General features: G+C 41.7%; 2 protein-coding genes across 5 annotated transcripts in view; one reads left to right on the forward strand and one right to left on the reverse strand.

The window, feature by feature from the left end:
* Positions 1-3,368: 3,368 nt before the first annotated feature.
* On the reverse strand, positions 3,369-10,133 carry enc1.2 (ectodermal-neural cortex (with BTB-like domain), gene 2). Of its 3 annotated transcripts, none has more exons than XM_012960352.3 (4): positions 10,036-10,133; positions 9,272-9,353; positions 5,231-7,028; positions 3,369-4,085 (listed from the first exon to the last, which is right to left on the reverse strand). In XM_012960352.3, exon 3 carries the CDS (start codon positions 7,013-7,015, stop codon positions 5,249-5,251), a length of 1,767 nt encoding a protein of 588 aa, XP_012815806.1. In that variant the 5' UTR covers positions 7,016-7,028; positions 9,272-9,353; positions 10,036-10,133; the 3' UTR covers positions 3,369-4,085; positions 5,231-5,248. The 3 variants fall into 3 exon arrangements, with proteins under 3 accessions (XP_012815806.1, XP_012815807.1, NP_001008029.1); XM_012960353.3 differs by lacking the exon at positions 10,036-10,133 and adding an exon at positions 9,928-10,013; NM_001008028.2 differs by lacking the exon at positions 10,036-10,133 and having other exon boundaries at positions 3,372-4,085; positions 9,272-9,355.
* An 8,386-nt stretch (positions 10,134-18,519) lies between these two features.
* Positions 18,520-27,474, forward strand: part of b4galt1l (beta-1,4-galactosyltransferase 1-like) — a 79,172-nt gene continuing 70,217 nt past the window's right edge. The window contains exon 1 of one of the 2 annotated variants that reach the window (XM_031905134.1): positions 18,520-18,709. In XM_031905134.1, coding sequence (XP_031760994.1) covers positions 18,706-18,709 — 4 coding nt within the window. In that variant the 5' untranslated portion in view covers positions 18,520-18,705. The remainder of the gene's footprint in view (positions 18,710-27,474) is intronic. The other variant, XM_031905129.1, reaches the window with a different exon arrangement.

Genomic DNA, 27,474 nt, shown 5'->3' on the forward strand with positions numbered 1-27,474 from the left:
AACAGCATTTAGTTTTGCTTAATGAATCAAAAATTTCTCCACAATATTTAGCACTAAAAACCACGGTTCATTAAAAAAAACAAACTGAACATTAGTAAATGGGCCCCTTAGAGTCATTCTGAGAGACTACTACGGACAACTAATCTCCCGAAATGTGGGGAGGCATGCACATCGCCTGAAGTTTTCTCGTGGCTAGGGGACACAGGGGCACATTTACATATACACACAATTCAGCTAGCTGCAGAATATACTGGCAATGTTCAATCTGGCTTAACATAATAAAAACTGAAACTATAAAAATTGCTGCTAAAAACTGTGTAGAGAATGGAAAAGTAAATTTGTTTGCTATTTAAAGAGAAATCATTTTTCTGTTTTTCCCGGTATACAGCACATTAAGGGAAAGCTGTTTTCATACATTCCCTTATAGGGAAAATAGAGCAGAAAACGTCTTTTACCTTTAGGGCTCTGGCACACGGGGGAGATTAGTCGCCCGCGATTAACTCCCTGTTCGCGGGCGACTAATCTCCCCGAGTTGCCTACCCCTGCCATCCCACCGGCGAACATGTAAGTCGCCGGCGGGATGGCAGACGCGGCGGGGCGATTTGCGGAAATCGCCGAAAAAGCCTCGCGAGTCTTTTTCGGCGATTTGTGCAAAATCGCGCCGCCGCGTCTGCCATCCCGCCGGCGACTTACATGTTCGCCGGTGGGACGGCAGGGGTAGGCAACTCGGGGAGATTAGTCGCCCGCGAACAGGGAGTTAATCGCGGGCGACTAATCTCCCCCGTGTGCCAGAGCCCTTAGCCTTTTATGCCCGTATATATGCCTACTTTGGCACAAAATGGCACTAAGCAACTAAGTCTAAACCTTTTAGGGCCAATCTTATTTTAAACCTTTGGATAGGCATTACTTTAGATATATACTTAAGATTGTACATTTTGTGGGGTAGGGATCTCCTTCCTCTTGTCTCTTATGACACTTAGCTCTTAAACCAGGGGTTCTCAAACTTTTTAAACGGGGCCAGTTCATGGTCCCTCAGACTGTTGGGGGGCCGGATTATATTTGTCAAACTATGGTCTACTCCCGCTGCCTGCACATCCCTCTCTGCTGCGTCTTCAAACTACGGCCTGCTCCTGCTGCATCCTCAAACTATGTCCCGATCCCTGCTGCGTTCTCCTGCTTCCCCTCTCCCCGCTGAGTCCTCCCAGGCAGACAGGTAGTAGCCAAGGGTGAGGACGCAGCAGGGGCCGGGTAAATTACCTTGGGGGGCCGGATCCAGCCCCCGGGTCGTAGTTTGAGGATTCCTGTCTTAAACAGTGGTTCACTTCTAAGCAACTTTTCAACTGGTCTTCATTATTTATTTTGTATGTTTATTTATTTTCATTAATTGCGTTCTTCTTCTGACTCTTTGCAGCTTTCAAATGGGGGTCACTGACCCCAGCAGCCAAAAACATTTTGCTCTAGATAGCATTCTAGATAACAGATCTATATTAACATATATTAAATACAAAATTCTTATTCAACTGGTATGTTTTGTTTATTCTAGATGAGAAATAAATCAAGGCATGGGTCATTTTGTAGCTCTGCTTGGCAGTCAGTACATTGCAGAGATTCTTAAAGTAGGAAGGGAGGCTGACATTAGAATGTCACATTCCTGACTACAGTGTGTTTAAATGAAGCATAACGCACTACACCTAACATACATAGCATGGAAAATGGTCATAATTGCATTTTGAAATGTGTTTACCACTGGGCAACCAGGTTAATATTTATGAAAAGTGATTTTATAAGAAGTGTTTTTTTAAGATTTTCTGGAACTATTGAATAATGACTGTTTAAGGAAGCAAGATATCTTCTTGTTCAACGTGACTTTCAGTATTTAGGGTTAATGGTCATTATACCTTTTACTTATTCTTTCAATCAAGAATAATTTTTTGTTATTTAAGGCACTTAACAGTGCAAACAGTAAAACTGAAAGTACTTTCATTTACCAACTTTCTGGTTCTTCATAGTAATGGTAGAAAGAACAGACTGCAGATAATCAATTTTCTCTTTTCTGGGTATTTGAGTCCTCCTTATCTGCAAACTTGACACACAGGCTGCTGCTGTGGCAGTGGGTCCTTTTTCTCATTGTCTCTATTTAAATAGATTCTCCTGACTTCAAAGGGGAGGCAGTAAGGGTTTATATCAAAAGTATATCATTTTTTTGTTAAATATATTTTTTCCTACTTTCATTTAACATTGTTGCAACTTATTTTGCTTATGTTGTGCAAAGAGATTCATAGGTGCATACTGCTCATTTAAAGTGGACCTGTCACCCAGACATAAAAAGCTGTATAATAAAAGTCATTTTCAAATTAAACAAGAAACCCAAATTCATTTTTATATTAACACATCCAAACCCATTATAAAGGCATTTAAAAATCCCAGCTGTCAATCATATATTGCCTGCCCCACCTCTTATGCATTAGTACTTTAACTTTCAATTCATCACTCACTTTCCCCCTCCCTCCTAACCATCTAATTGTGTAGCCAGTGCATGGGCCTGGGCATCTGTCCCCCATTCTGGCACATACACAAGATTTTGGGGTGATACAAAGCTTGCCTTAAAGGAAAAATAAAGTCAAAGTCACTTGGGGGTGCCAAAATGTTAGGCACCCCCAAGTGACTTTGACCGCCTACCTTTTACCCCGGGCTGGTGCCCCTGTGAGGAAGGAACAGCACCAGCCCGGGGTAGCTGCCGGCGCTTCCTTGCTGCTGATTCGCTGCGCGCGCATGCGCAGTAGAGTGAAAAGCCGAACTTAAATGTTAAAGTCAGCTTTTCACTCTACTGCGCATGCGCCCACCGCTGGCACTCAGGAAAAGGAAGCGAGGAAGACGGAAGCGCTGCGCTCCAGGTGCCCCGGGCTGGTGCTGTTTTCTCCTAACAGGGGCACCAGCCCGGGGTACAAGGTAAGCGGTTAAAGTCACTTGGGGGTGCCTAACATTTTGGCACCCCCAAGTGACTTTGACTTTCGTTTCCCTTTAATAACAGTGTCCACAAAATGGCACCTTCCTATTTGATGTGACTGTTTAATTCCAGGACTGAAGGAAACAAGATTTACATTACTTATATAGTGTAAGTGAAGTTTATTTTGCTTAACAAACACAATATGGTCCTCTTTAAGACCATATGAGAAATATATTCACTGCATTATCAAAATTCCTAAAAAGCCACACCCTTTCTCTTACTGAAGTGAATTATGAGCCACATGTATGGATGTACAAATCACAGCTGGTCTTATCTGCCTGTTATTCAGAAAATAGAGAACTAACCCAAAGCTTTCGGCTGACTAAAACCAGACCTCTTCCGAAAAAAAAGGAGGCTGAGATGGTTTTGTTAGTAATTTTTTATATAACACAAAACAATAACATTTCACAAAGGACTGATAAAATACAGTACAACATGTTTGGTCAGCGTCCACTCTCATAAAACAAAGACGTCGAGTTCCAGTGCTGGAGGGCAGCTTTCAAGCCAGGATGTTAATGATTAATTGACCAGAGAGAGAGAGATTGAGAGAGCACATAATTTGCTTAACTTTGCATAAGTATAAAATATAATGAATTCCTGTTCTGCAAGTTTCCCCCCAGCACTGGTTACTGTTCATATCATATACAAATTCTTGCAAATTCAGGATGACACACAATAAATGCAATGAAGTAGAGAAGAAAAATATTTATCCATACAAAGTATATTCATTCCATTGGTATAAATAGTTTTCTCCCTCTGTTTGTGACTGCTTTAAAAAGAACTAGAAGAATTTGTCAGGAAAGGGGCGGAGACTGTAAAATCTGTGAGATTTGGTTATATGGACATTAAAAAAGTAAAAAAAAAATGCATTTTAATATAAAATGATGATTTTTTTTCTGAGTGGGAGCCCACTCAAGTCTCTCATGTTGAAAACGAATATAACATGTCAGTAACATTGTAATAAAACCCTTTAAACTGGGTTAATTTATATCACAGAATCCACTGCAGACATTTAGGTTGATGTGACAGATAATCAAGTTCCATGGCCGTGTCATGTTTTCCATGCCTTCAGGTAAACCTGCAGACCAAATGATAAAATTATTATTAGACAGAAACTACAGCAAGAATAAAAGCAGTTTATAAGCAGTTAGATAATTTTTTGTAAAATAAGTAGATATAAATATGTGAAACTCTACATTACGGATAATCATGTGAGGGAGAATAACATTTTCTCACTAATAATTATGCTGACAGACTAAGAGTCCTGCTCAGGGATTTCGAGTATTTGTTCCAGTATTGTTCTGTCTTGTTTCACAATAAATAACCCAGCAATCACTGAAGCCTGTTTTATGGATCACAAAGCAATTAAAAGGTTTAGCAGCAAAGGAAATATGTGCCCAAGGCCAACAATTCACTGCTATTCTCAAATTTCAGGAAGTCAAGCCATCCAAAATGTTTGCTCCACTTGTGATCAACAGTAAGAACACTACAGATAAAGTTTAATATTTTTTTTCCATTTTGTCAAGTAGTTATAATGTAGAATCATATGCCAGATGGAGGGCTTCCCTATCATGTATAAATGCTATTACAAACTCTTTTTATGTATCTTGTTCACTTAGATTGTAAGCTCTACGGTGCAGGGACCTCATGGCTCTTGTTCCTTTGTCACTTAGTTCCTAGTCTTTATTGTAACTGTACTCTATATTTATTTATATTTATAATTGTAATTACCCCGTTAGTTCTATTTTACAGCTGTACAGTGCTGCACACATAAATAGAGCTAAATAAAAATATACATATATCATTCTGCATTAATTGCATAGATACCACAAAGCAAAAATGTTTCTTTCCCAGCACTCACTGTTCTACTAAAGCTGTGTGCTGTGACCATTTTAAATTCAAGAAATGACCCTAGAAAGAAAGACTGACGCTGTAGTAAAGTGTACAGTATTCTATTTAGCCTAGGAGTACATTTCTTCTTTCCTGAAAGGGTTATGTAGAAACAAGAAAGATCATTTGCTCCAGGGCTAATAACCTATTAGATGTTTGCTTTCAAACAGCCGACCTGCAAATACCTGTTTTTGGTTCCTATGTGTCACTATTGGCTTATATTTTAATCACTTAAAAACTTAATTTTAATGTTTTATTTAATTTTTCTTTTGTCTTCTACAGAAAAACAATACTTTTTTGCTCAATATAAATTTAATTTGGAGTGTTACTTACTTTATTTAACTTTCTTGCTTATGCTGTAAGATACTTCCATGTGCTGACAAATGCTGTTGGAATCAAGGAGTAGGGCACAGTGGTCACGCTGCTCCATGTATCCGTTGAAGGGTCATAACAGTCCAAGGTCTTGCACCTCTGGGCACCACAGTAACCTCCCACTACATACAGTCTATTGCCCGAAGCCACTGCTCTGCAACTTATCCGCTTAGAGGACACATCACCAAATCTGCACCACTGATAGGTCTCACTGTTGAATCTGTATGCTGAACTAGCAGAAAACTCAGTGTCCCCCCCTACCACAATCACATCATTTCCAAGGACAGCAGCACCTGTGTAACGCCACGGTTGTGGACAGGTGGCAGCCACTGTCCATCTGTTTTGAAGAGGGTCAAAACATTGAACTTTGGGGAGTTTTTCTCTGTTGACGCTTGTGCCACCAAAGACAAAAAGTTTCAGTTTGGCACCCACTACAGCTGCATTGCTAACTCCTTCCCGTAGAGGGGCAACCAGGGACCATTTGTCTGTCTGAGGATCGTAATGTTCCACTTGTTTTAGAGACACTGAAGGGGATGCTGGAAAAGACCCTGCCATAGCAGTATGTCCTCCAACAACATACAAGCAATTGTCAAGTTCGGCAGAACCATGGCCAAATCTAGCCACAATCATAGCTCCTGCTTTGGACCACTCATCATGAAGAGTGTCATAAACCCAGACATCCTTGGAGGCTCCATTTTCTGCACCTTTACCACCGGTAACATACACTTTGCAGCCAATGGCACAGGCACTGCATTCTTTGCGTGGACTTGGAATATCAGTCTTGGGAATGATCTCAGTAGTCTTTTGGTCCATTACATAAATCTTATCACACATGAATGTCTGCCCACCTAGCAAAAGTAGAGCTTGACTGACTTTTCGGGGACGGGCACAAAAGCCAGTCACCACACCATCATTTTGCAGTATCTTGGTTCTGCATCGTGCTGCCTCTTCAACAATCTCTTTTGCCAGCTTGTTCCGAACTACTAGCTCATCAGTGGCCAGGCTTCGCAAGTACTGATCAGGAAGGAGCGCCAAACGCACATATCGTAGTAGGTCTGGAAGGTCATCAAGACGAATGCTTAAATCAAACTTTATCCAGCCCATCACTGCCTCATAGACCAAACTTTCATCTTCTACTTCAAGTTCTTCACTAAGAACCAGTTCCATCAATTTTAGTTTGGGTAGTCTAAGGAAGTCTTCAGTTTTTGACAACTCTACAAAATTGGTGAGGCACATTCTCCATGACAGCTCCAGCAACCTCTCACAGCAGTGAGCATCTGATATCAACATCATGTTTAGACAATTGGCTGGATGTAGATTCTTTTCCAAAAATTCGGCTGCAGCATCTCTAATGTCATGAAATTGTAACATGTCTCCAGCCTCTAGGAGGGACTCGGCATTCTCCTCATTAAGAATAATACGAGCAGAATATGCATAATCAAGAAGCAGTTCAAGTACCTCAGGGTGCAGAGCATCCTGAAAATTGACTTCTCGATCTTGGCTTTCCTTTAGTCCAACACTAAACATGGCCTCAAAATATCGGCTGCTGGAAGCCAAAACAGCCTTGTGACAAGGAAAGCTGCGGTTTCCTGCCAATAACACCACATCTGTGAAGAGATTGCGCTTGCGTAGCAGGTTTAGCTGTGTGAGGAGGCTATCCGCATGACCAGGCTTGTGAAACAGGTGGATGTTCATGGAGCCCGTGCTGGAACGGGACTTGCGGTTCTCATGGTTGCTGACAGACATCTTTGTGCCAAATCTGAGAAGAACAGAAAGCAGTCATATGCTAGGTTTCACAACAAAAACAAATAAGAATATTCAATACATTACAAAACTTACTAAAGACTTAATAAATACACATGCTTAGTGTTTACACTTTACGGCTTTCCCTTTCTATTTAACATGAAAATAACAAGAATACATATACATTTCTAAATTCTTTTACAGAAATATCTATATTAAATATATTTTCTTGAGGTGTAGGTTTGCTTTCCTTTGGCAGCAGGAAATGCAAGAGACTAAGCCTTAACATTCAGCACGCTTACTCAGCATCCTCCCTCTGCTTTTGGTATTTTCCACATACACCTTAGGACATGGTTCACAGATAAGGTGGGGAAGAAACTTCCTCTCCTAAAGCTCTGAACTGGAACTTTATTACTAATGCTCTCAACACTTAACCTTTTGCAAACCTTTTTCTTTTCTGTGTAGGTTAAGATTAGGAACATGCCCTACTATATTTTTCCCAAATTCTTTTTGAAAAAAAGATTATTTCTAAATGTATTTTGCAGTCATATTGGCAAACATGGTTGTGAATGTATAATTACATGTAATACCAACTGTAAATATATATATATAAGAAGATATTAGATATTAGAACACCCGAGATGCACCTTAAAACATGCATGTTAACAAGGGATTCTAACAGCAGTCAATTATTTCCCAGTATACTTCATGTGCAAATTGTGTTTGTTTTTGTAATACTGTGTGACTTTCATATTGTTAATGTGGCCACTCTGTTCATGCACTAAATATTTAACGCACACACACACACACATACAGACACACACACAGTCCTTTACTGTGTCAACACACAAACACATGGTTCACAAGAGAGCCTGTTAATTTAGGCAGTACAAAGGTCATACCATTGTTAATAATTAAACTATGCAAAGTTAATAAACAGTCTCGGCCGGCTTTATTCTACAGCTAAGCAAACAAAACACCCTTTGTCGCTTCCTGTTAGACACAAGCCTTCAGATTTAATATCATCAAAGGCGCATTTTAACCCTTTCTCTACAGGAACAGAAATAAGTAAAGTAATCCTCCTCCATTCAGGAACAAGCCGAGGACCCCCTGTAAGGTCTCAATGCGCTTAACCTTGTGGGAAAATGCTCTGACATTCCAATTAGAGTCATGAAAGCAGTCATACATGTCTGGACTTAAAACCCTGTTTGACAACTTCCGTCAGCCTTCAGAATGCAGATGTGGAGCACATACATGGCCTATAAACGCACTTTAGATTAACAACAGCCCAAATCCCCTGCGATATTTGCTACAGGGCATTAATGCTGCTATACAGTTCCACATATTCACACAGATTAGTAACAACACAATCTGTACTTCTGCTCATTTATTAGCAACATGGAACATGACATTAAAATCAATTAGATTTTCCTTTTCATTGTGCTTTTTCCCAGTCTCTGACCTCCTGTCTGATCACTGGACACTATTAATATGCAGAGTTTATTTTTTTATCTGCATAGTAATTCGACCAACTCTGCTGGGAAACCAAAAATAGGATAAATATAAAGAAAAGTCACTTTAATTAAAGCTCCCTTTAATTATTGCAATTTTGATTAAATTGATAAAATTACTGTCTTTATTTCCCACAAATGCGTGCCTTGCTGGGTGCTATTCAATGTGTTCCTCACAGCACAATAAAGGAGGCCATACATGCAACGATAATATCGTACGAAACCTCGTTTCGTACGATATTCGGTGCGTGTATGGTATGTCGGCGAGTCGACCGATATCGCAGGAAGCTGCTGATATCGGCCGACTCGCTGATCGGACCAGTTTGAAAATTTTGATCGGGTGCCATAGAAGGCGCCTGACCAAAATCTCCCTTCAGCGCTGAATCGGCAGAAGAAGGTAGAAATCCTATTGTTTCTACCTCCTTACCTGCCGATTCAGCCCTGAATGGTGTGTGGCGGATCTGACGATGTTTCGTGCGACCGATGGTCGTACGAAACATCGTCAGATCACCACGTGTATGGCCAGCTTTACTCTTATTTTACAGCAAAAAGCGCCAAAGGTTGTCCTGTCAACTGTTTCCCATTCAAGTGAATGGTATGTTGCAGGGGCTGATTCTAGCACATCACCTTGTTTTCTCTCATCCTTGTACTAATATGTACATTTTAGGGTCTTTTATCCTTTGTTAAAGCACAGTGAGAGCCAGAGCTCAGAAATATACGGCAATCACACACGTTAGTGGCAACTTACCTTGCTTCAGCGTGATGATGGTAAATTCAGGGGTTCAGGTCTTCATGTCTTCCCCTGTCAGCAGAAGGAAGAGTTCCAGAAGCTAGAAAGTAAGTTACAATCAAAATTAGCCTGGATGAAGTAGAACACAGGGGTTGTTATCAGGTATAGTTATTGCCAAATGGACATGCATAAAATGTTATTACTAAATACTGTACTGACATTATACATATAAGAATGGGAGTACAGGCATACAGAAAATACAGTGCTTTAACAATAAACATGAATAGAATATCACCACCTCAAAGATCTTACACACAAATGATGCTTCATTGCACTGTATTGGTAACACACATTCTATAACATTCCATGGGAACAAATTCCATATCTCAGTATGAAAGAGCCTCCATCTACAGACACAATGCCTCTCCCAACCCAGCCAGCGCTGGCTGGAAACTTCAAGGAAGGAGAAAAGGGGGGGAATTCAAGTTGAGAATGTGATATTGTGTAAGGCAAACATATCTGTAATAGAAATAGTACGTATTTGTTATATGTGTGGCGCTAATGAGACTACTTTCTCAGCCCGACACAAGGGGACTTTGTGACAGCCACAGAATAATGTAGGTTTAGGGAAAATGAGACCAACTGCAATGTAGAAGTATGTAGTTATAAGCTACCCCATGCAAAGCCTTCTGTTGGTAGCCTCCCCGAACAAAAATGTCACCTTCCTCCCGTGCCCAACGTCTGAAGAAACGTGGGTGTGTACCAGCACAGAACTCCATTACCTGCTCTGCCAGCACAACTCCCTCTCTCCTCTCTCGCTCACACTAAGCCCTCAAGCTGGGACAAAGCCTATTTACTATTCAAATCTTCGCCCCGCCCATTGGCAACACAGCCAATCAGCGAACAAGTATTCCTTCCAGCAGCATTTCTGATTTCTACAGAGCTCCGGAGAATCTGGGTCCTAATGCCCGTTATACTTTGTCATTGTGTTCAACTAACTAATGATATTTGTACGCTGCATGTTAATGAAAAGGAATTACACGATATTTCATTATTCTATGCAAACTTGTATCTATATGTAAGTGGTAAAATTGTTTTGGCTCGCTCAGTAATAACCTAGGAGCAGCTACGTTTCCGATATAGCACATTCCTTTATATATGAGTTTAGAGCCGTAGATTGGTATAGATTAGAAGGATATAGTCGCCTTTTATGCAAAGATTTTAGGCAGATCTTATCAATGGCACCCTTAATAGGTTGCAAGCTCCCTATCTTTGTTTCTGTTTGTGGCAACCCCCCCCCCCCCCCTTCCCCTGGTACACAGGGCTTCAAAAGATGTTGGCTTTAATACTATCATTAATAATAATAACATAATAACATGTTCACACCCTACAGACAGCTGTGGGAATCCTGAAGTAAATTTGACACAAAAAGTCTATAAGCATGATACTATAAGTATTTAATTATAAATCCTGTATATATGATATCCAGAGGCATGCACAGATATATAGGGACCCAGTGGGGGGCTGACTGATAAGCAAGTTGGATATATGTTTTTCAAACATGCCTTGTTAAGCAAATCCAAACCATTGGGGTACTTTATAGCATCTTGTAATGCCACTGATATGATCATTTATAATATATCCTGAGGTTTGGTTTTGAGCACAGTCAGTACCCCAGTGCAACTGTTTGCAAATGGAATCGCAGCGGAAAGGCGTGTGTTTGTGGATATCAGCCCCAAGTGCATACAGTAAGCTGTGTGACTCATTGAAACATCACAAGGGCACCGGCATTATAAGAACAAATAGCCAGAAAACCAGTTCATGCTGTGGTTAAACATAAGCTGTTAAAACCAAATGACAGGGAAGTGAATGCCAGAGATATGAGGTATCAGCTGCTCCTTGCTGTGAAGGATATCAAAGCCTCCGAACATTCCCAGGTGTAATATACATATGAATCATTAGCTGAACTGCTGGAGAAAAATTCCCTATAGCAGCAGGAAACCCAGTGTACATCTCTGTTAGTTATTATTATTATTATCATTTATTTATAAAGTGCCAATATATTCCGCAGTGCTGAATAGTTAAGTTTTAGCCCAAGACTGTTGTATGCTGGCCCCAAATTCATTCAGCTGTTGTTTTACCGGCTAGGCAGGCAAATACTAGCCAGTTGGCAACATTACATGGAACTCCTTGGTAAAATATATATCAGTGGGGGTACGTTATTTCTAATAAGCCAGGCTCCATTAAAAATGCTCTAGAACATGGATTTAGTGGACAATAAATATTGCTGCAACTAACACTAGAACAATCAGGCACTCAAGATCAAAACTGTGTGATACAGAGATTTTGGTCACAAACCCTACCCAAACCTTATTTAACATATCTTCATTGTTCCTAAACATGTAACACTGCTGATATATGCTATACAGACAGTGGTGTAATGACCTTTTCAGACATCCTTGCAAAAATTTTTTTCCAAAGTTGCATTACTATGACCCCACCCCATCCATGCCCAAGAGTTCATGGATTGGACAGCATCAGTGCAGGTAGTAGAGAGGGTGCTGGAGGTATGTAGGTCCTTACCCGCCCCCCTGTCACATATGGGTGGATGGGATTATGAACATTTTGGGAAATTTGATCTTTATCATATACACTGAAAATAAACATATAATGGTTTATACCACAACAAAGTTGTACTTTGCAAATTTAAAAACAAGTCTTGCATTTCTGAATTTTTAGAAGTTTAGTTAAATCCCCAGTACACACCCCAAATCCTGTCACTGTACATTCCATGAGGGTATAACCTCCACCTTACCCAATACAAAAGAGGCTTACATGTTCAACTACATTAAATGGATTTCAAAAATAATATTTCTTTGCGCTACAAACAGTATCTATTCACCTCTGCTAACCAGATCATGTTGTGCTTTAATATTAATGTCTCACAGTATAAATGCAGCCAAAAAGACATAAAAAGTATTGCTGCTAACATGTTGCTGCTAACAAGCAGTTACCCACTGAATGTGACTTTTCCCAGCCAACCTTCAAAAATGTGGGGGACCCTCTGCAAAGATGGTTAGTATTGGTACAAACATGAGAGTGGGCATGGATGCAGGGTGTGAATCCTTACCAAGGTCTCCTTTGGGACCCAAGCAGGCAGTATTAATCCACAGACACCTTGAGCAATGCTGGACAATTGTTCCCCCAACTTGTATGAGAAGATCAGGGAACGTGTTGCAACTTTCTAGAATCAATACCTCTGCATCACCTCTGAGTATCATTCAATTAAAAGCATATTACTTAAGGACATAATTATCTTTTCAGCTGAATTTTCAGCCATGGTTTACAATTTTGACTGCTTTCTTAGCCTAAAATATTTTTACTAACATTTTACCATCAAGAAATGCAAATACCAGTTAACTAAACATTTTTGTTTTAACTATTACAGACTGTTAACAACATCAGCTTCTAGCTCCTTTTACACTGCCATTCTGTAGTATAGCTAAATAAATTGGTCTTTCGTTATGGTGAAAAATGGTAAAATGGGTTGAACCTACAAATGTGCCTATTACATGCCTTGGTAACTATTTCCATAAGTATAGCATCCAGGCAATTAGTAATGCATACAACTACATCTTGTGCAATGGGAGAATGGGGTGCGGTGAATGTAAAGGAAGAAGATAAAATATTTGGAAGTTATTACCGGTATGTTTTATTCAGGACAGCCTTTCATTACATATTGAAATATGGTATTTTCATGTTTCTCTGTGCCCTCATTAACCTTTTATAATGATAATGTTGTTCCTCAAGATGCATTTGTGTCCTGTGCCTCAACCATGATGCGGTTGCCATTACAAATGGAGTGGGGGCAGGGGGTGCCTGTCTCCTGCCACCAGGTGGCTGTGCTGCACAAATGCATGCTGGGCAGAAAGCAGAATTGGGGCAGTACACTGGGGCCCATAGGGGGCTGTTACTGCAATGATGCACTGCTATATAATATTATTAAAGAGTGTAATGCAACAAATCATACCAGAATGTACCCCAAATTACTATATGTATCATATGAATATACTCAGCCAGGTGGACCATTATAAAACAGCATTTTTTTCCACACATTCCATTCCTCACCTCAGTGTTTTCTGTACCCCAAATTTTCTGTGTATTTCCCTTCACTTACTCCCAAATTTAGTGCATTATATTTCCCCTTCCCTAAATGTATTTTTCCCAGTTTTCAGTATGGGAACCCATTATGACCCCATTATGACCCTACCCGCCATTATGACCCTACCCGCCATGGGCAGGTTTAATTTTTTATTTGGATTGGCGACCAGGTCAGGAGCCACTCCTATCTCTGTTGTTTTAATTTGATTGTTTAACCCTATGGCCAAACTATTGAATTAGCTGGATATTGCCCACCTTAGGTGGGCATATCAGGGAACGATCCGCTTGTTTGATGGTCTCACCAAAGGAGTGGATCTTATAATGTAAGGCCACCATTACTGTTTTGCCCTTTCTGAGTGTTATTTAATGCTTGCAGTGTAAGGTTAATGTCTGAGATTAGTCGCCTGTGATAGATCTCTGCTACCGCGGGCTAATCTCTCGTTCCACCGGCAACAAAGGGAGTTGCCAGTGAAAAGGCCTACACATTGCTTTGGTTTTCTGAAGTTGCACAAAGTTGCCTGCAGCAGGAAATTTTGCGTGACTTCGGAAAACCAAAGTGATACGTAGGTCTTTCCACCAGCGATTCCCTTTGTTGCCAGTGGGAAGGCATTTAGGAGATATTAGTCGGCTGCAGTAGCAGAGAGCTATCGTGGGTGACTAAGCTCAGCATGGGACATCAGCCTGAGGGGTTAATCCTGGCAGCAGGGAATGAGTTACTCAGTGTCCTTGCTGTACAAGTTATTGATGTTTGCTCAGGAAGTCTCATCTGCTGATAGACAATCTCCTTCCCTGGGTGTACAGTGTTTGCTCAGCTGTTGAGTAACCACATAGCAAGTTAACCCTTTCAGCCATCTTGTTTGTCTGCTAGTACTGAAGTTAGGTTACGAGAGGATTGCATGACTAGTTTATATTGTGTTTCTATTATACGCGGGTAAAAATTATGTGTTGACAATTTACTCAGGTGCAAAATTAGTCAAAATGCTTATCCGTGGGAGTTGAGTTTATCTGGCAAACCTGGTTGGTTTCTTGGAGTCCGTGGTCCACTGAATCCCATCCTTAAAGGCTTACTTTTCCTACCCCCATTGCTAACTCCCTTCCCACATAACTGCCTACCAAGCCAATGCACTGCCTGTATCTTGGACTTCTCCCTGCTTCTAAAAACTTGCACTGGCCTGGTAAGAAGCTGGCCTGGGGTGGACTCAGTGGGGCCCACTGGGTTTTTTTCGTGGTGTACCGCCAGCCTAGTCCTACCCTGGCCAGCTTTACACTCCCATTCTTGTAATATATAGAGCTCCATACTAAATAGTGCGGGACAACACAGTCTATGCATAATACAGAACAGAAACTGTGCCATACAGTAGGTAGTACAGATGAATGTTATTATTAGTGAAATAAAGAGGTTTAAAATACTAACCAGATGTATTACTTTGCCATGGTTCTGTCTGTAAATCGTCAGTTCCAATCAGTCTGCACCTCATACAGTCATGCACAAATCTCTTATTGCTTTGATTATACATGTGACTGTCAGAGAGGTCTTGCAAATGCCCCCCTTAGTGTAACATTAATGCCGCACTGCTTTACCTTTGTCATTCACATACTAAACAATGTATTTCAAACAAAAAATGACTCCTGTTCCTATATCCTTTGAGTACTTGAAGAAGTAGCCAAACAAGCTGATCTTTCTCTGATATGCCAACTTTCACAATGATGGGCATACAGGCCATTGGGTGAGGACTGCATCAAAGAGACAATGCAGTTCTCTATCTGACTGGAAAAGCAAGCCTGCCCAATCAACATATAGCTGATTTTAGGCTAGATATTGGTCAGATAGACCCGTCGCAGGGCCAGGTACACAGACAGATAAGCTGCTGAATTGTCTGAATTGCCCAAATCACCAGCTTAAATCTGACCATGTATGGCCACCTTTAGTCTGCACTTTTCAAAAATGTCACATTACTAATCTCTTTAAAAATATCTCATTAGTGCATTCTGTTTTCTGTTATAATGATGTATTGTTTAAGGTCGCAGCAGGACCATTTCCATATGCCTAGTTGAGGCAAGTGCTTTGAGTGGCACTTTTTTTCTACATTGCATGCAAAAAGAAAACAGAGCAGAAATCAGTTCTTTTATTCAGAATAAAATTGACTGTCATATTGATTTGAAAGTAGTTTTTTTCCAGCTTTGGCCTTTAAATAATTCACCATAAGATGTGGCACTACTCCAGTGCTGGACTGAGATGAGAACATTTGATATGACAGTTTTGATTCTCTATCTGTTGCAGACATAGATACAAGAAAAGCAGATATAGCTAACCCGGTTTCAACTTTAGCTATTTACTTGGTCCAATCAAGAACAAAGAGCAGAGTATACAGGTGCATGACTTGTCAAGAAAGTTACAACATGTACCTCATGGGAAAGGGTGTGTATGGGAACAGCACAGGGGTATAATCTTCCTGAAACCTGCCACTCCCTCTCACCTTGTTCTTGCTGAAAAACTTAAAAGCAGGTTTTACTTTTACAGCAAAACATGAGTAAAGCAGCAGCCTAGGGACTTGCTTGTATGTCATAGCTAATGAACTCCCATCATCCTCAGCTAGCTTTACTGCGATTCATAAATAATACACATCAAACTACATAAAGCTTTCAGTGTAGTCACCCATATTAAGGGGTACATTATTCACTATACAAGATGTTACTGGTATATGCAGTTCTGTATATATTCTTAGGGGCTGATTTACTAAGACACGATTTCGAATCCGAATTGGAAAAATTCCGATTGGAAACGAACATTTTGCGACTTTTTCGTATTTTTTGCGAGTTTTTCGGCGTCTTTACAATTTTTGCGTAAAAACGCAAGTTTTTCGTAGCCATTACGAAAGTTGCGCAAAGTCGCGATTTTTTCGTAGCGTTAACACTTGCGCGCAAAGTCACGCCTTTTTCGTAGCGTTAAAACTTAAAAGGCGCGACGTTTCGCGCAAGTTTTAACGCTACGAAAAAATCGCGACTTTCCGCAACTTTCGTAATGGCTACGAAAAACTCGTGTTTTTACGCAAAAATCGTAAAGACGCCGAAAAACTCGCGTTTTTACGCAAAAATCGTAAAGACGCCGAAAAAAATCGCAAAATTACCGATCATTGCGAAAAAAACGCAATCGGACGCATTCGGCCCGTTCGTGGGTTAGTAAATGTGCCCCTTAGAGTAAAGTAAAAATACTCACTCTTGCAAATATTGCAATAAATAAATATAAATATACATAGTTACAAAAATTAATATTTTTTATTAATACATTTTTTAATTTATAAAGTTTTTAGCTGGCTATACATGTCCAGATATACTTACGCAGGTAAGTATAAACCCTACTGCCTGACCATCTGGACATGTATGGCCAGGGCTGTTATCAGAAATTACAGTGACCAATAAATCACACTTTTACATCACTTGGCTGCAGAATCCCCTCTACCCCTCTAATAGTGGTCCATCCCCTTTATTTCCTGTGGGGAATTCACAAAGTGAGGTAAACTGAAATTGGAGTAAGATTCATCGAAAGCCTTAAGCTGGCCATACACACACCGATATAATAGTATGAAACACAGTTTTGTATGATTTTCGTGTGTAGCTAATAATGTCAAATTCCGAAAGCTGGAGTTAAAGCAAAATTACTGATTTTGATGTAAGAAAAAACATTCTAGAGTAGAGTGGAGTAAATAAAAAACTGGCTTTCAGACTAGTGAGATTTAATTATTTTTTGGTGTACATAAACATATTACTATAATTTAACTTCAAATTCATCCAAACTCATTCAAACTCCACTTTTGTAAATTCCTCCCCTGCTGAACTATTCGTTTACACAATTGTCCTTATTGAACAAGGTACCCTAGTACAGTATCTGTTTATTAGGCCCGTTGGCCAATTGGTGTATAACCTCCCTTAGGTGGGTATTTAATAATTAAATGATTACTGCTACTGGGCAAAGTTATGGTGGCCATACATGTTGCTTTTGCCCTAGTGCCAAACGGTAAAATTAAAACGGAGGGCACTAAAATCTGCCCGATCAAGATCTGGCCAATTTTAGGCCTATCAGGGGTGCACATACACGGGCAGCTAAGCTACTGAGTTGGTCTGAAGGACCCCCCATATGTTTATTACATATGGGGGTTAGTCTATAAGTTGTGCCCTATGTATTGTGGGAGATATATTGCCTCTTGAAAGGGTACAGTTACTAGGTATTTTACCCTGTACATGAGAGCAAGCAATAGAACAGTTTATATATACCAGCCTGCGGTGGCACCTGTTAGGCAGAAAGAAAATAGCGGCACTCAGTGACCACTGCCCCAGACTGGACTAAAATCAAGAAGGAGTGATTCATTTAAAATTTACAAACAATAAAATGTATAAATAAATATACAGACTCATTTGCACTCTCAAAGTCAGACATCCCTTTGTTCTGAGAGTCGCATATTACTCACCACTCAGGAGCTACACATTCCCAAGTACTGGTATGGTGACCTATTTCCAAGTGCTTTGGACATATTCTTGCATATTGTAGACTTTAATTCCCCAGCACTATAGAATGATATTGATACAAGATATACATATACTGAGGAATCCATGTCTATATCCACAGTGAAAATCTGTTTCTTACAAATATAAAATCAAGAATACAGAAAAGCTCTGCTCAGAACACACAAACCAAGAGGTTATTTGTAAACCTTCCCCTGGAAGTTGGCAGAAATGCAGTGACCCTTAACATATTTTTAAGATTCCATTATTAATGTCCATGAATAAGAAATTCCTTGGTTACCACCCTGAACAAAAGGGTTGCAGTGAAAGGGTTAAGAAGGCAGATGGCTATTCCAATGCAAGCAGTGTGGGGTAAGGGGGGAGTACAATCGAGTAGGGAAGGGGTAATGACCAGCTCTGTAGCTGATGGCTCATTTATTATATAGCCTGAGGGGGTTGATGACATTAATATGAAATTGATCACAGTGAGGGAAGACTTCACACTTCATCTGTTTCTTTATACAGCAGCTGTGTTCTCTCTACTCAGGTCAGCCTTTGCTTTTGTACCAACTCTCCTGACTCCTTTTGCTTATCACAGGCTCTCATCTAAAAACCTGGAATGCGTTAATAACATGATATTAAAACCTGGCATGCATAAATAATAACGAAGAGCAAACAGTTTGTTGTCTTGGAGTCCTCTAAATAGAATTTGACTAAGAAATAAGGTTATAAAAACAACACTGCCTTTTCCTGCCAACCTTCCAGATCACTGACATAGCATTTGATGCTTAATGGGTAAGTTTATCAGGCAATTAGTTTTTAACTTATAATATTTTATATTTTTGGAATTGTTCTCTTTTTTGTGTTGCAACTCTCCAGCTTGGAATGTATTTATTTATCCTACCAAGCAGCAGCAGCAGCAGCAGCAGCAGCAGCAGAAAAGTCAGAATGTCAGATAAATAGACGAGAGCTTGAACAAAATAAAAAATAAAAATAAACAATAGAAACTATGAATGTCACACAATCAACGTGCTCTTACACATTGTTTTTTTGCGTATTTGATGCGTGTTTGAAGTGCAGGTTTGAGATCAGTCATAATCTAATTGCTTTTATTATATTTTGCCTGAGTGTTCAGAGTTGTATTTTATTGCAATTGCCTTTCACTCTGTGTTTTGTTGCATTTGACATGCATTCAATAGCCAATAGAACAGAGAGTTGCTTTTGAATCTCCCAAAAATACATTTAGGTGCATTAACGCATATAAACACAATATATGTTTTATACGCAGTCATGTGTGTTTGCAAACACATAAAAAAACACCTGTGTGTAAGAACTGCTTGTAAGGGTAAGGGCACATTTGGTGGATGATCCACTTTTCTAAGCTTGCTTTTTGTATGCAGACTAAGAAAAACAGATTCGCTCGTATCTGCAGCTCCACAGACAGACTGGATCAGCTTGTGTGCAGCTACACTGAACAGACTTCGGCCTGAAAACTGCAAAAGCATTCCTTTTTATGACAAAATCCGTTCAGTGTAGCTACACACAGGCCAACCCAGTGTCTGTCTGTGGTGCTATACAGGGCCGTGGATGGGAGCAAATACACTTTCTTAGCCTGTCTATTTATCTATCTCATCATCTATCTCTATAACTAGTTTTCCTACAAATATTTGCACATGAGGTGTACTGGATTGCCAGGGGGCTGCCTACACAGCACTTTCTACGCTTTAACAATGCTGCCACAAGTGTGAGCCGAACCACCCCAATGATTTTTTTTGTGATGGGGCCTAGCCCATACGAGCTACGCCTTAAAGCAGTAATAAATATGTATCAAACCTGTGCCCTAGGAAATCAGGTACCAAAATATCATTATCCAATATTCCCCATTAAAATACTAAGAAATCTGGAGCAAAGATGTTTTGTGGATTAATGCTGCATTCTTTTGTAAAGGTACCAGCATAGTTATCAAAATTTGCACAACTGGAGAATAAAATTACAGTAAGACACAATTATGTTTTTGCCACAGTGGCAATAGGGTAAAGTCCAGGAGGAAACTTGATTGCAATTTTTTCAGTTAGTTTCATTGAGGTTGAAAAATTCCAATTGGCTTGAAAATTATGAAAATTGATAAAATTTGAACACCAAATTGCTTGAATGTAAATCCAATTCCCAATAACTTCTATAGCATTTTGACATGTTTAAGGTGGTGAAAAATCTTGACTACTTGCAGTACAAAATTACAGCAAAATCTATAATTGTTAAAAAAAATCTGCCTTTTAGAGATTAGGTGAAATGTAGGATGGCTGGGAGGGTATCATATAAATGTGGGCCTTCCAGCTGATGTTAATCTACAAGTCTCATTATCTCACCACAAGCTTTTATGCCTCAGTATCCCACTTTTTCTAAATGGAGCCCTGTACAAATAGGGGTAATTGTGTGAGCTTCAGTAATAATGTTTAGGTGTGTTACTATTACAATCAATTATTTCTTTTGCCCTTCATTTCTTCACCCCCATGTGCCAGGTTACTCTTAGATCTTCTAATGCCTTATGTTGCCAATAAACACATGTTATTGCATAGATAAAAATGGAGCACAAAACCATAGAATCATAAGTGTCGGCAGGTTGGTACTTTTATTCTAGAATCTTTAGCTTTACAGCTGAGTATACACAGTCAGAGAATGTTCACCAGTACTGAACCAAACTGCCATAAATCTGTGAATGAAACAACATGAATTCTGGGCATTCTGCTTAGAAACACTAGATCTGCCTATTTGGTAATTGCTGTACAAACCCAGCTTTACAGCTTATTCTATATTTTCAAGTACCATATCTTGCAACTAAATACATGTAAGCAAAGGACACCCAGATATGGGGAACACCTTGTATTAGAAACTGTCTATTTCTGTTTGACGTCATTACAAACCTACCCACTGAGAAATGTGAAAAATGCTTTTGACCTTTATTTTACCAGTATTCCCATGAAAGAAAAAGGTGTGTAACATGCTTTTGCATGAGCTGTTTTTTATCTTTCAAATTCTTTGGTACCATGGCAGAGAGTTGATGGCTATATATATATATATAGTCTCTAGAAAGCCGGCACTCACGTTTAGCAGTTACAGGATGCCCGGGTGCAGTGTTGAAAATTCAGGAAACATGTCAAAAGTAGAATACCGCACTCACAGGACTTAGTAGAAGATAATGAAGATTTATTGTTCACAGCATACAACTGACGTTTCGGCTGTATCCACAGCCTTTATCAAGGCTATATATATATTTATTTATTTATAAGTCCAGGAATGGTGCACACAGAGAACTCCAGGTACTGCCTGGGTGCATGGTTTAACTGTAAGGAGCACAGGGAGACCGGCGCGCGTCCCTACCTTTAGGCGCACAGGTCCCCGGTCTCCTCTGACGTCACTTTGGCGCCAAATTCAAACCTTTAAAAGTGCTACTTTGCTTGTTTTCCTTGCCCAAGCTGGTCCCTACCTAAGGGGTTATTCCAAGCAGTTTCTGGGTCCTAAGCATACAGACTGTAACATTAACATAACATAATTAATAAGCACAAACAAACTGCACTCACAGGACTTGTATGAAGCAAAAAAAATTGTTGTTGAATTTAATGTTTCAGCTTAGACTCAAGCTGTCTTCAGGACGGCTTGAGTCTAAGCCGAAACGTTAAATGAAACACCATTTTTTTTGCTTTATACAAGTCCCGTGAGTGTGGTTTGTTTGTGTTTACTATATATATATATTTAAATATGTCATGTCTTCAAGGTGTATCCTAATTCAAGTATTTATTTGGGAAATTCATAATAATTGTTAGTAGTAACAATAGAGGGAAGGTGATCTGTTTACATTGACAATGTTTTACTCTAGTTTGCCTTTATATGCACAGCAGAAATAACATAGGGGATAAAAATCTATTTTGTTTTGTTGTTTTTAAGATATTATTTTTATAAACCACCCTTATAATTAATCTGCAATCCATGCTGTAACTCCTACAACCTTGCTGATGTGTATCAATGTATTGGAGTCTTGATCTCACCATGGGGAAAAGTGGATTATTGACAAAATAATGCCACTAAGGGTTTCCATGCATACACTTTTATAAAATGGGTATTGGCACACCCTGTAATTAGGGCCAAAGCTAGGGGTAGGCAGAAGTCTATGTGTCTAAGGTGCAACATTAGGGGGGCGCTAGCATCTTACGCACATAGAACTGCTATCTCCTCTAACTCTGCCCTGTGGATCAGGATCATTGAGCAGGAAAGCAATGCACAGGAAGTAAAGTTGTCTTGTGGAAGTTGACAATCGGAGGGGGGGGGGCTGGGAAGTGGCTTAGAATGTGGGGAGTTGGCCTTGGTGCCCTTCAGAGGGGCCACATCAAAAATTCAACCACTATGGGGGCTTCAAACAATAACATTTGACGATCACTGTCATAGGACCTGTTGGAGTGAGGAACAAGTCAATGAGCTGATGCGGTCCCCAATCTGAAGGCAAAATCAAACCTACCTGATCATCATCTTGCCAAACTTGAGCCACATATTGGTTGGGTAGGCCCATATTTTCAATATTAATGCTTGCCCTGGGACCTTGTGCAACGGAATTCCTCTGGCACTTCTAATAATATTTTAGAATATTTTATTCCCCTTATAATTAGTACAACTTTAAAATAAATTTCAGTGTAGGAGTTCCAAAGTTATTAGCTACAAAGTCTGGAATGTTAAATCTCTTAGTTACAAAGCGTAGGACTATGGATCACAAACCTTTAGATTGATGTTTCTTTGTCAGGTCGATGTTCCCCTTTAAGCTCATGTGCTTGGGCACACAAGTGTGCATACAAACACTTTTTATGAAAATAAATTATTTTTTAGTTATTTTGATCTAGTTCTGGTAAATGCCAGAGGGGCTGCTGTAAGATAACATAAACATTCAATATTTGTGGGCTGGTGGGGGCTGTTTGGCTCTCTGTGTACTTAAAATACCAGTTCCTATTATGAGTCTCAGTTCGGACCTGTTCTGACCCATTAACTTTCCTGCATACACAGGTTTTCAATGTATGTTTTCGATTTTAAACAATAGAGCTAACATTAACAGCATCAGCGAGTGGGGGAGGGTGAACATTTTCTTTGAATTTATGTATGTGGCCTTCAATTATTAATATATTACACATAAATATTAATACAAAAGACAGCAAAACCTGCTATGTCACCTCAAACCTATTGCTCAAATAAACAAAATTTCTTTTGTTCCGAATTCTTCACTCTTCTATAATACCAAGACAGTGTTAATGATAGATTCAGCTTAAATTCATGTTGATTGCAGAACATTTAGTTTCATTTTAAATTGTTGTTTTAATACATTTTAGGCAAACTGCAGCCAGTTATGTAAAAATTGGTTTAAATTGCCCCTTTGTGAACACATTATAACATTACGAATTCTTTCCTGAGGCAATCAGTTTGTATATCAACCATTACATTGTGAAAGCATAGTGCATTAATATGTGCAACTGTGTAAATTGCAGGGAATTTAAATAAATTATAGTGCCGATAAATGAGTACTAACATTAATGATTTGAAAGCCCCTTTTGCCTTGGAGCTATCCAATGATTATAAAATTTATGTTTGGATATTATGTGCTGTATTTTATTTCTGTACTTGCTGCTCCTTTCATGTTCATCTACCACCTGATGTCCAAGACCAAAATGATTAACTATATAACTACTGTCTCTGGATTGCCTCTTTTGTCCTCTGAAGTGTATCATGGACAAAGCAATTTCTTCTCTTCTTGTCTCTGAGAAAGGAACATTTTATAATGCTTGGTCACACTATTATGTAATCTATTCACTATAGCATGAACTTATTTTGCATTCATAAAATAATGGTTTCAGAATTCTGCAATATTTTCTTTATAGCCTATTATTTACAGCACACCACGAGCTGTGCGATATAGGTAATAGTGTGTGCACACAGCCCCTTAGTGGCATTATTTGGTGTCAATATCCCATTTTTCCCCATGTTGAGTCCAAAAGACTCTGATACACTGATACACATCAGCAAGGATTTTTTTTTTTAGTAACCATTGTTACCCACTATGTCCTGAGGAGCAGCGCCAGATTTTTAATGGGGGGGCGCCCTGAGGCCACCCCCATTTGCATCCCCCCCCGCACATGCGCATTCGCGAACCCACACCCCAACTTGTGAGCATGCTCATGCACTCATTCATTTAAACTTACATACGGAGCAGTGGGGAGAGGTCCAGAGAGGTGTCACGATCTCCCTGAGGAGATGCCGTGGAGTACCAGGAAGGTGGGAGCCTGAAGACGGGGTAACCCGGAGTGTAGCCATAGATCACAGAACTGGTGTCTGAGGCCATGTTGGAAGTGAAGAACTTTAATAAACTAGTGATGTAACAGAACACACAATGGATATACACAGAATATATATCACGGCAGGCAGAGGCAGAATCCAAAAACAGGCAAAAGGTCAGGGCAAGCGGCAGTCAAACGAAGTAAAGGACAGGCCAAGGTCAAAACCGGGAAATCAAGGTAGAACAAGGAAGGGCTCAGGAACAAGGCAGAAGGCAGGATCATGACACGGAACTGGAGCTTGGAACCAGCGAGAAACAAGGACACAGACACAGGAACAGGGAACATGGAGGCAGGGTCACGAGAGACAATTAATGACCAAGCAAGGGGCAATGGTCAGGGAAAAGCTTATAAAGGGAGAAGATTAGAAGATGGGAAACACATGAGGTTAATGAGGTGGGCGGAGGAAAGGGAGCAGACAGAAAGTAGGAGACAAGAGCAGAAACAGACAGACCGAAATGCCTCCAGTGGCTACAGAGGCAAATGCATGCCGCCAGGAACACCCCAAGTGGTGTTCGAATCCCGCTGATCCTGACATTACCCCCCCCTTGAGGATCGACCACTGGGCGATCCCAGGATCAGGTGGACATATTTTAAACATTTTCCTACCAAAAATGTCCTTAAGGTTTGCAGTCCAAAAAATGTCCAAAAGTTTCAAGTCCAGAGAGACCAAAAACAAAAGAACTGCAAAAAATTGAAAATAACCAGGATCAGAAGCCAAAGCCAGAGGGTCGTCAGGAACAGAAGCCGGAATCAGAGGGTCATCAGAAGTCGAAGCCAGAGGGTCGTCAGGAACAGAAGCCGAAGCCAAGGGGTCGTCAGGAACAGAAGCCGAAGCCAAGGGGTCATCAGGAACAGAAGCCGAAGCCAGGGGGTCATCAGGAACAGAAGCCGAAGCCAGGGGGTCGTCAGGAACAGAAGCCGAAGCCAGGGGGTCGTCAGGAACAGAAGCCGAAGCCAGGGGGTCGTCAGGAACGGAAGCCGGAATCAGAGGGTCGCCAAAGCCAGGAGCCAGAACAGGAGTGTCGCCAGAGTCAGGAGCCGAAGCCAGAGGGTCGTCAGGAACGGAAGCCGGAATCAGAGGGTCATCAGAAGCCGAAGCCAAAGGGTCGCCAAAGCCAGGAGCCAGAACAGGAGTGTCGCCAGAGTCAGGAGCCGAAGCCAGAGGATCATTAACACAAGGTAGGCCACCAAGGTCAGGATTTAGAACTGAGAAGTTGCCAGAATCGAGAGCCACAGCGGATGAGACGCCAGGGTCAGGAGCCACAGCGGATGAGACGCCAGGGTCAGGAGCCACAGCGGATGAGACGCCAGGGTCAGGAGCCACAGCGGATGAGACGCCAGGGTCAGGAGCCACAGCGGATGAGACGCCAGGGTCAGGAGCCACAGCGGATGAGACGCCACACAAAACACCCATTACAGGTGAAGCACCATCAAACACACCCATTACAGGTGGAGGACCATCATAGACACCCATTACAGGTGAAGCACCATCATACACACCCACTACAGGTGGAAGAGAGATGCCCAGGGAAGCAACAAGACCACCACTCCCTGCAACGGAACTGGCAGTGTCTGTGACAACAGAACCACCAGATCTAGTAGCAGGGAAGGTAGGTCCGGAAGCAATTTTGTCCTCAGAGGCTGCTGGCAGAAGCATTGGCACTGAAGCGAGAACAGGCACGACCGCTGGCACAGAGGCTGGAGCAGCCACAACTGCTGACATGGGAGCTGGCAGGACCACTGGCACAGGAGCTATCACAGGCAGGACCACTGGCACAGGAGCTGGAACTGATGGCTGGAGAACCGGCTCAGGAGCTGATGGCTGGAGAACCGGCACGGAGGCTGGAGCTGATGGCTGGAGAACTGACACAAGGGAAGGAGCTGGTACAGACCTTACTGCTGGCACAGGAGGAGGCAGCCGTCGGGGTGCAGGCACAGGCTGAGTAGCAGACACCGGAACAGGCACTGGCTGGATGGCAGACACCGGAACAGGCACTGGCTGGATGGCAGACACCGGAACAGGCACTGGCTGGATGGCAGACACCGGAACAGGCACTGGCTGGATGGCAGACACCGGAGCAGGCACTGGCTGGATGGCAGACACCGGAGCAGGCACTGGCTGGATGGCAGACACCGGAGCAGGCACTGGCTGGATGGCAGACACCGGAACAGGCACTGGCTGGATGGCAGACACCGGAGCAGGCACTGGCTGGATGGCAGACACCGGAGCAGGCACTGGCTGGATGGCAGGAACCGGAGACTGGACTGCGGATGCAGGAACCGGAGACTGGACTGCGGATGCAGGAACCGGAGACTGGACTGCGGATGCAGGAACCGGAGACTGGACTGCGGATGCAGGAACCGGAGACTGGACTGCGGATGCAGGAACCGGAGACTGGACTGCGGATGCAGGAACCGGAGACTGGACTGCGGATGCAGGAACCGGAGACTGGACTGCGGATGCAGGAACCGGCAGGTTAACAGCAGGTGCTAGAGCAGACAGCAGCAGCTTTCGGGGAGCCGTCACAGGAGCAGACAGTTTTCGGGGAGCCGGCACAGGAGCAGACAGCTTTCGGGGAGCCGGCACAGGAGCGGAGACTGGCACAGGAGCGGAGACTGGCACAGGAGCGGAGACTGGCACAGGAGCAGTCAGCTTTCGGGGAGCCGGCACAGGAGCAGACAGCTTTCGGGGAGCCGGCACAGGAGCTGAGGGTTGCAGTTCAGGCACAGAAGCTGAGGGTTGCAGTTCAGGCACAGAAGCTGAAGCAGGACAAGGCCGCTGTTGCTGGGGCACTGGCACAGAGGCTGGAGCGGGAGACTGAAGCACTGGCATAGGAGCCGATGAAGGTTCAGAGCTGGGCTGCCCGAGGACTGGTAGGGACCCAATCCGTGGGAAAGCTGGCAAAGGACCAAGCCGCCTGAGCGCAGGTACCAGAAAAATAGGCAGATGAGCAGGAACTGAAGGCTGGGCAGCCGGCCCTGGAGCAGACACTGGAAGCTTGGCTGCAGGAACTTGAGTAAGAGACTGGTTTTTAATAGACAGACTCACAAACTGGGGTTCAGGTCTGAGAGACTTGAAAATGGTCACAGGTTTGATGTCAGACTGCGGAACAGCCAAAGCTGACAGGGGAGCAGTTACAGACTGAACTGAAGGTAAATGAACAGACATGGGTTTAATGGCAGTTTGAATCT

This window comes from Xenopus tropicalis, chromosome 1 (assembly GCF_000004195.4).
Source record: "Xenopus tropicalis strain Nigerian chromosome 1, UCB_Xtro_10.0, whole genome shotgun sequence".
Lineage (NCBI taxonomy): Eukaryota > Metazoa > Chordata > Amphibia > Anura > Pipidae > Xenopus > Xenopus tropicalis.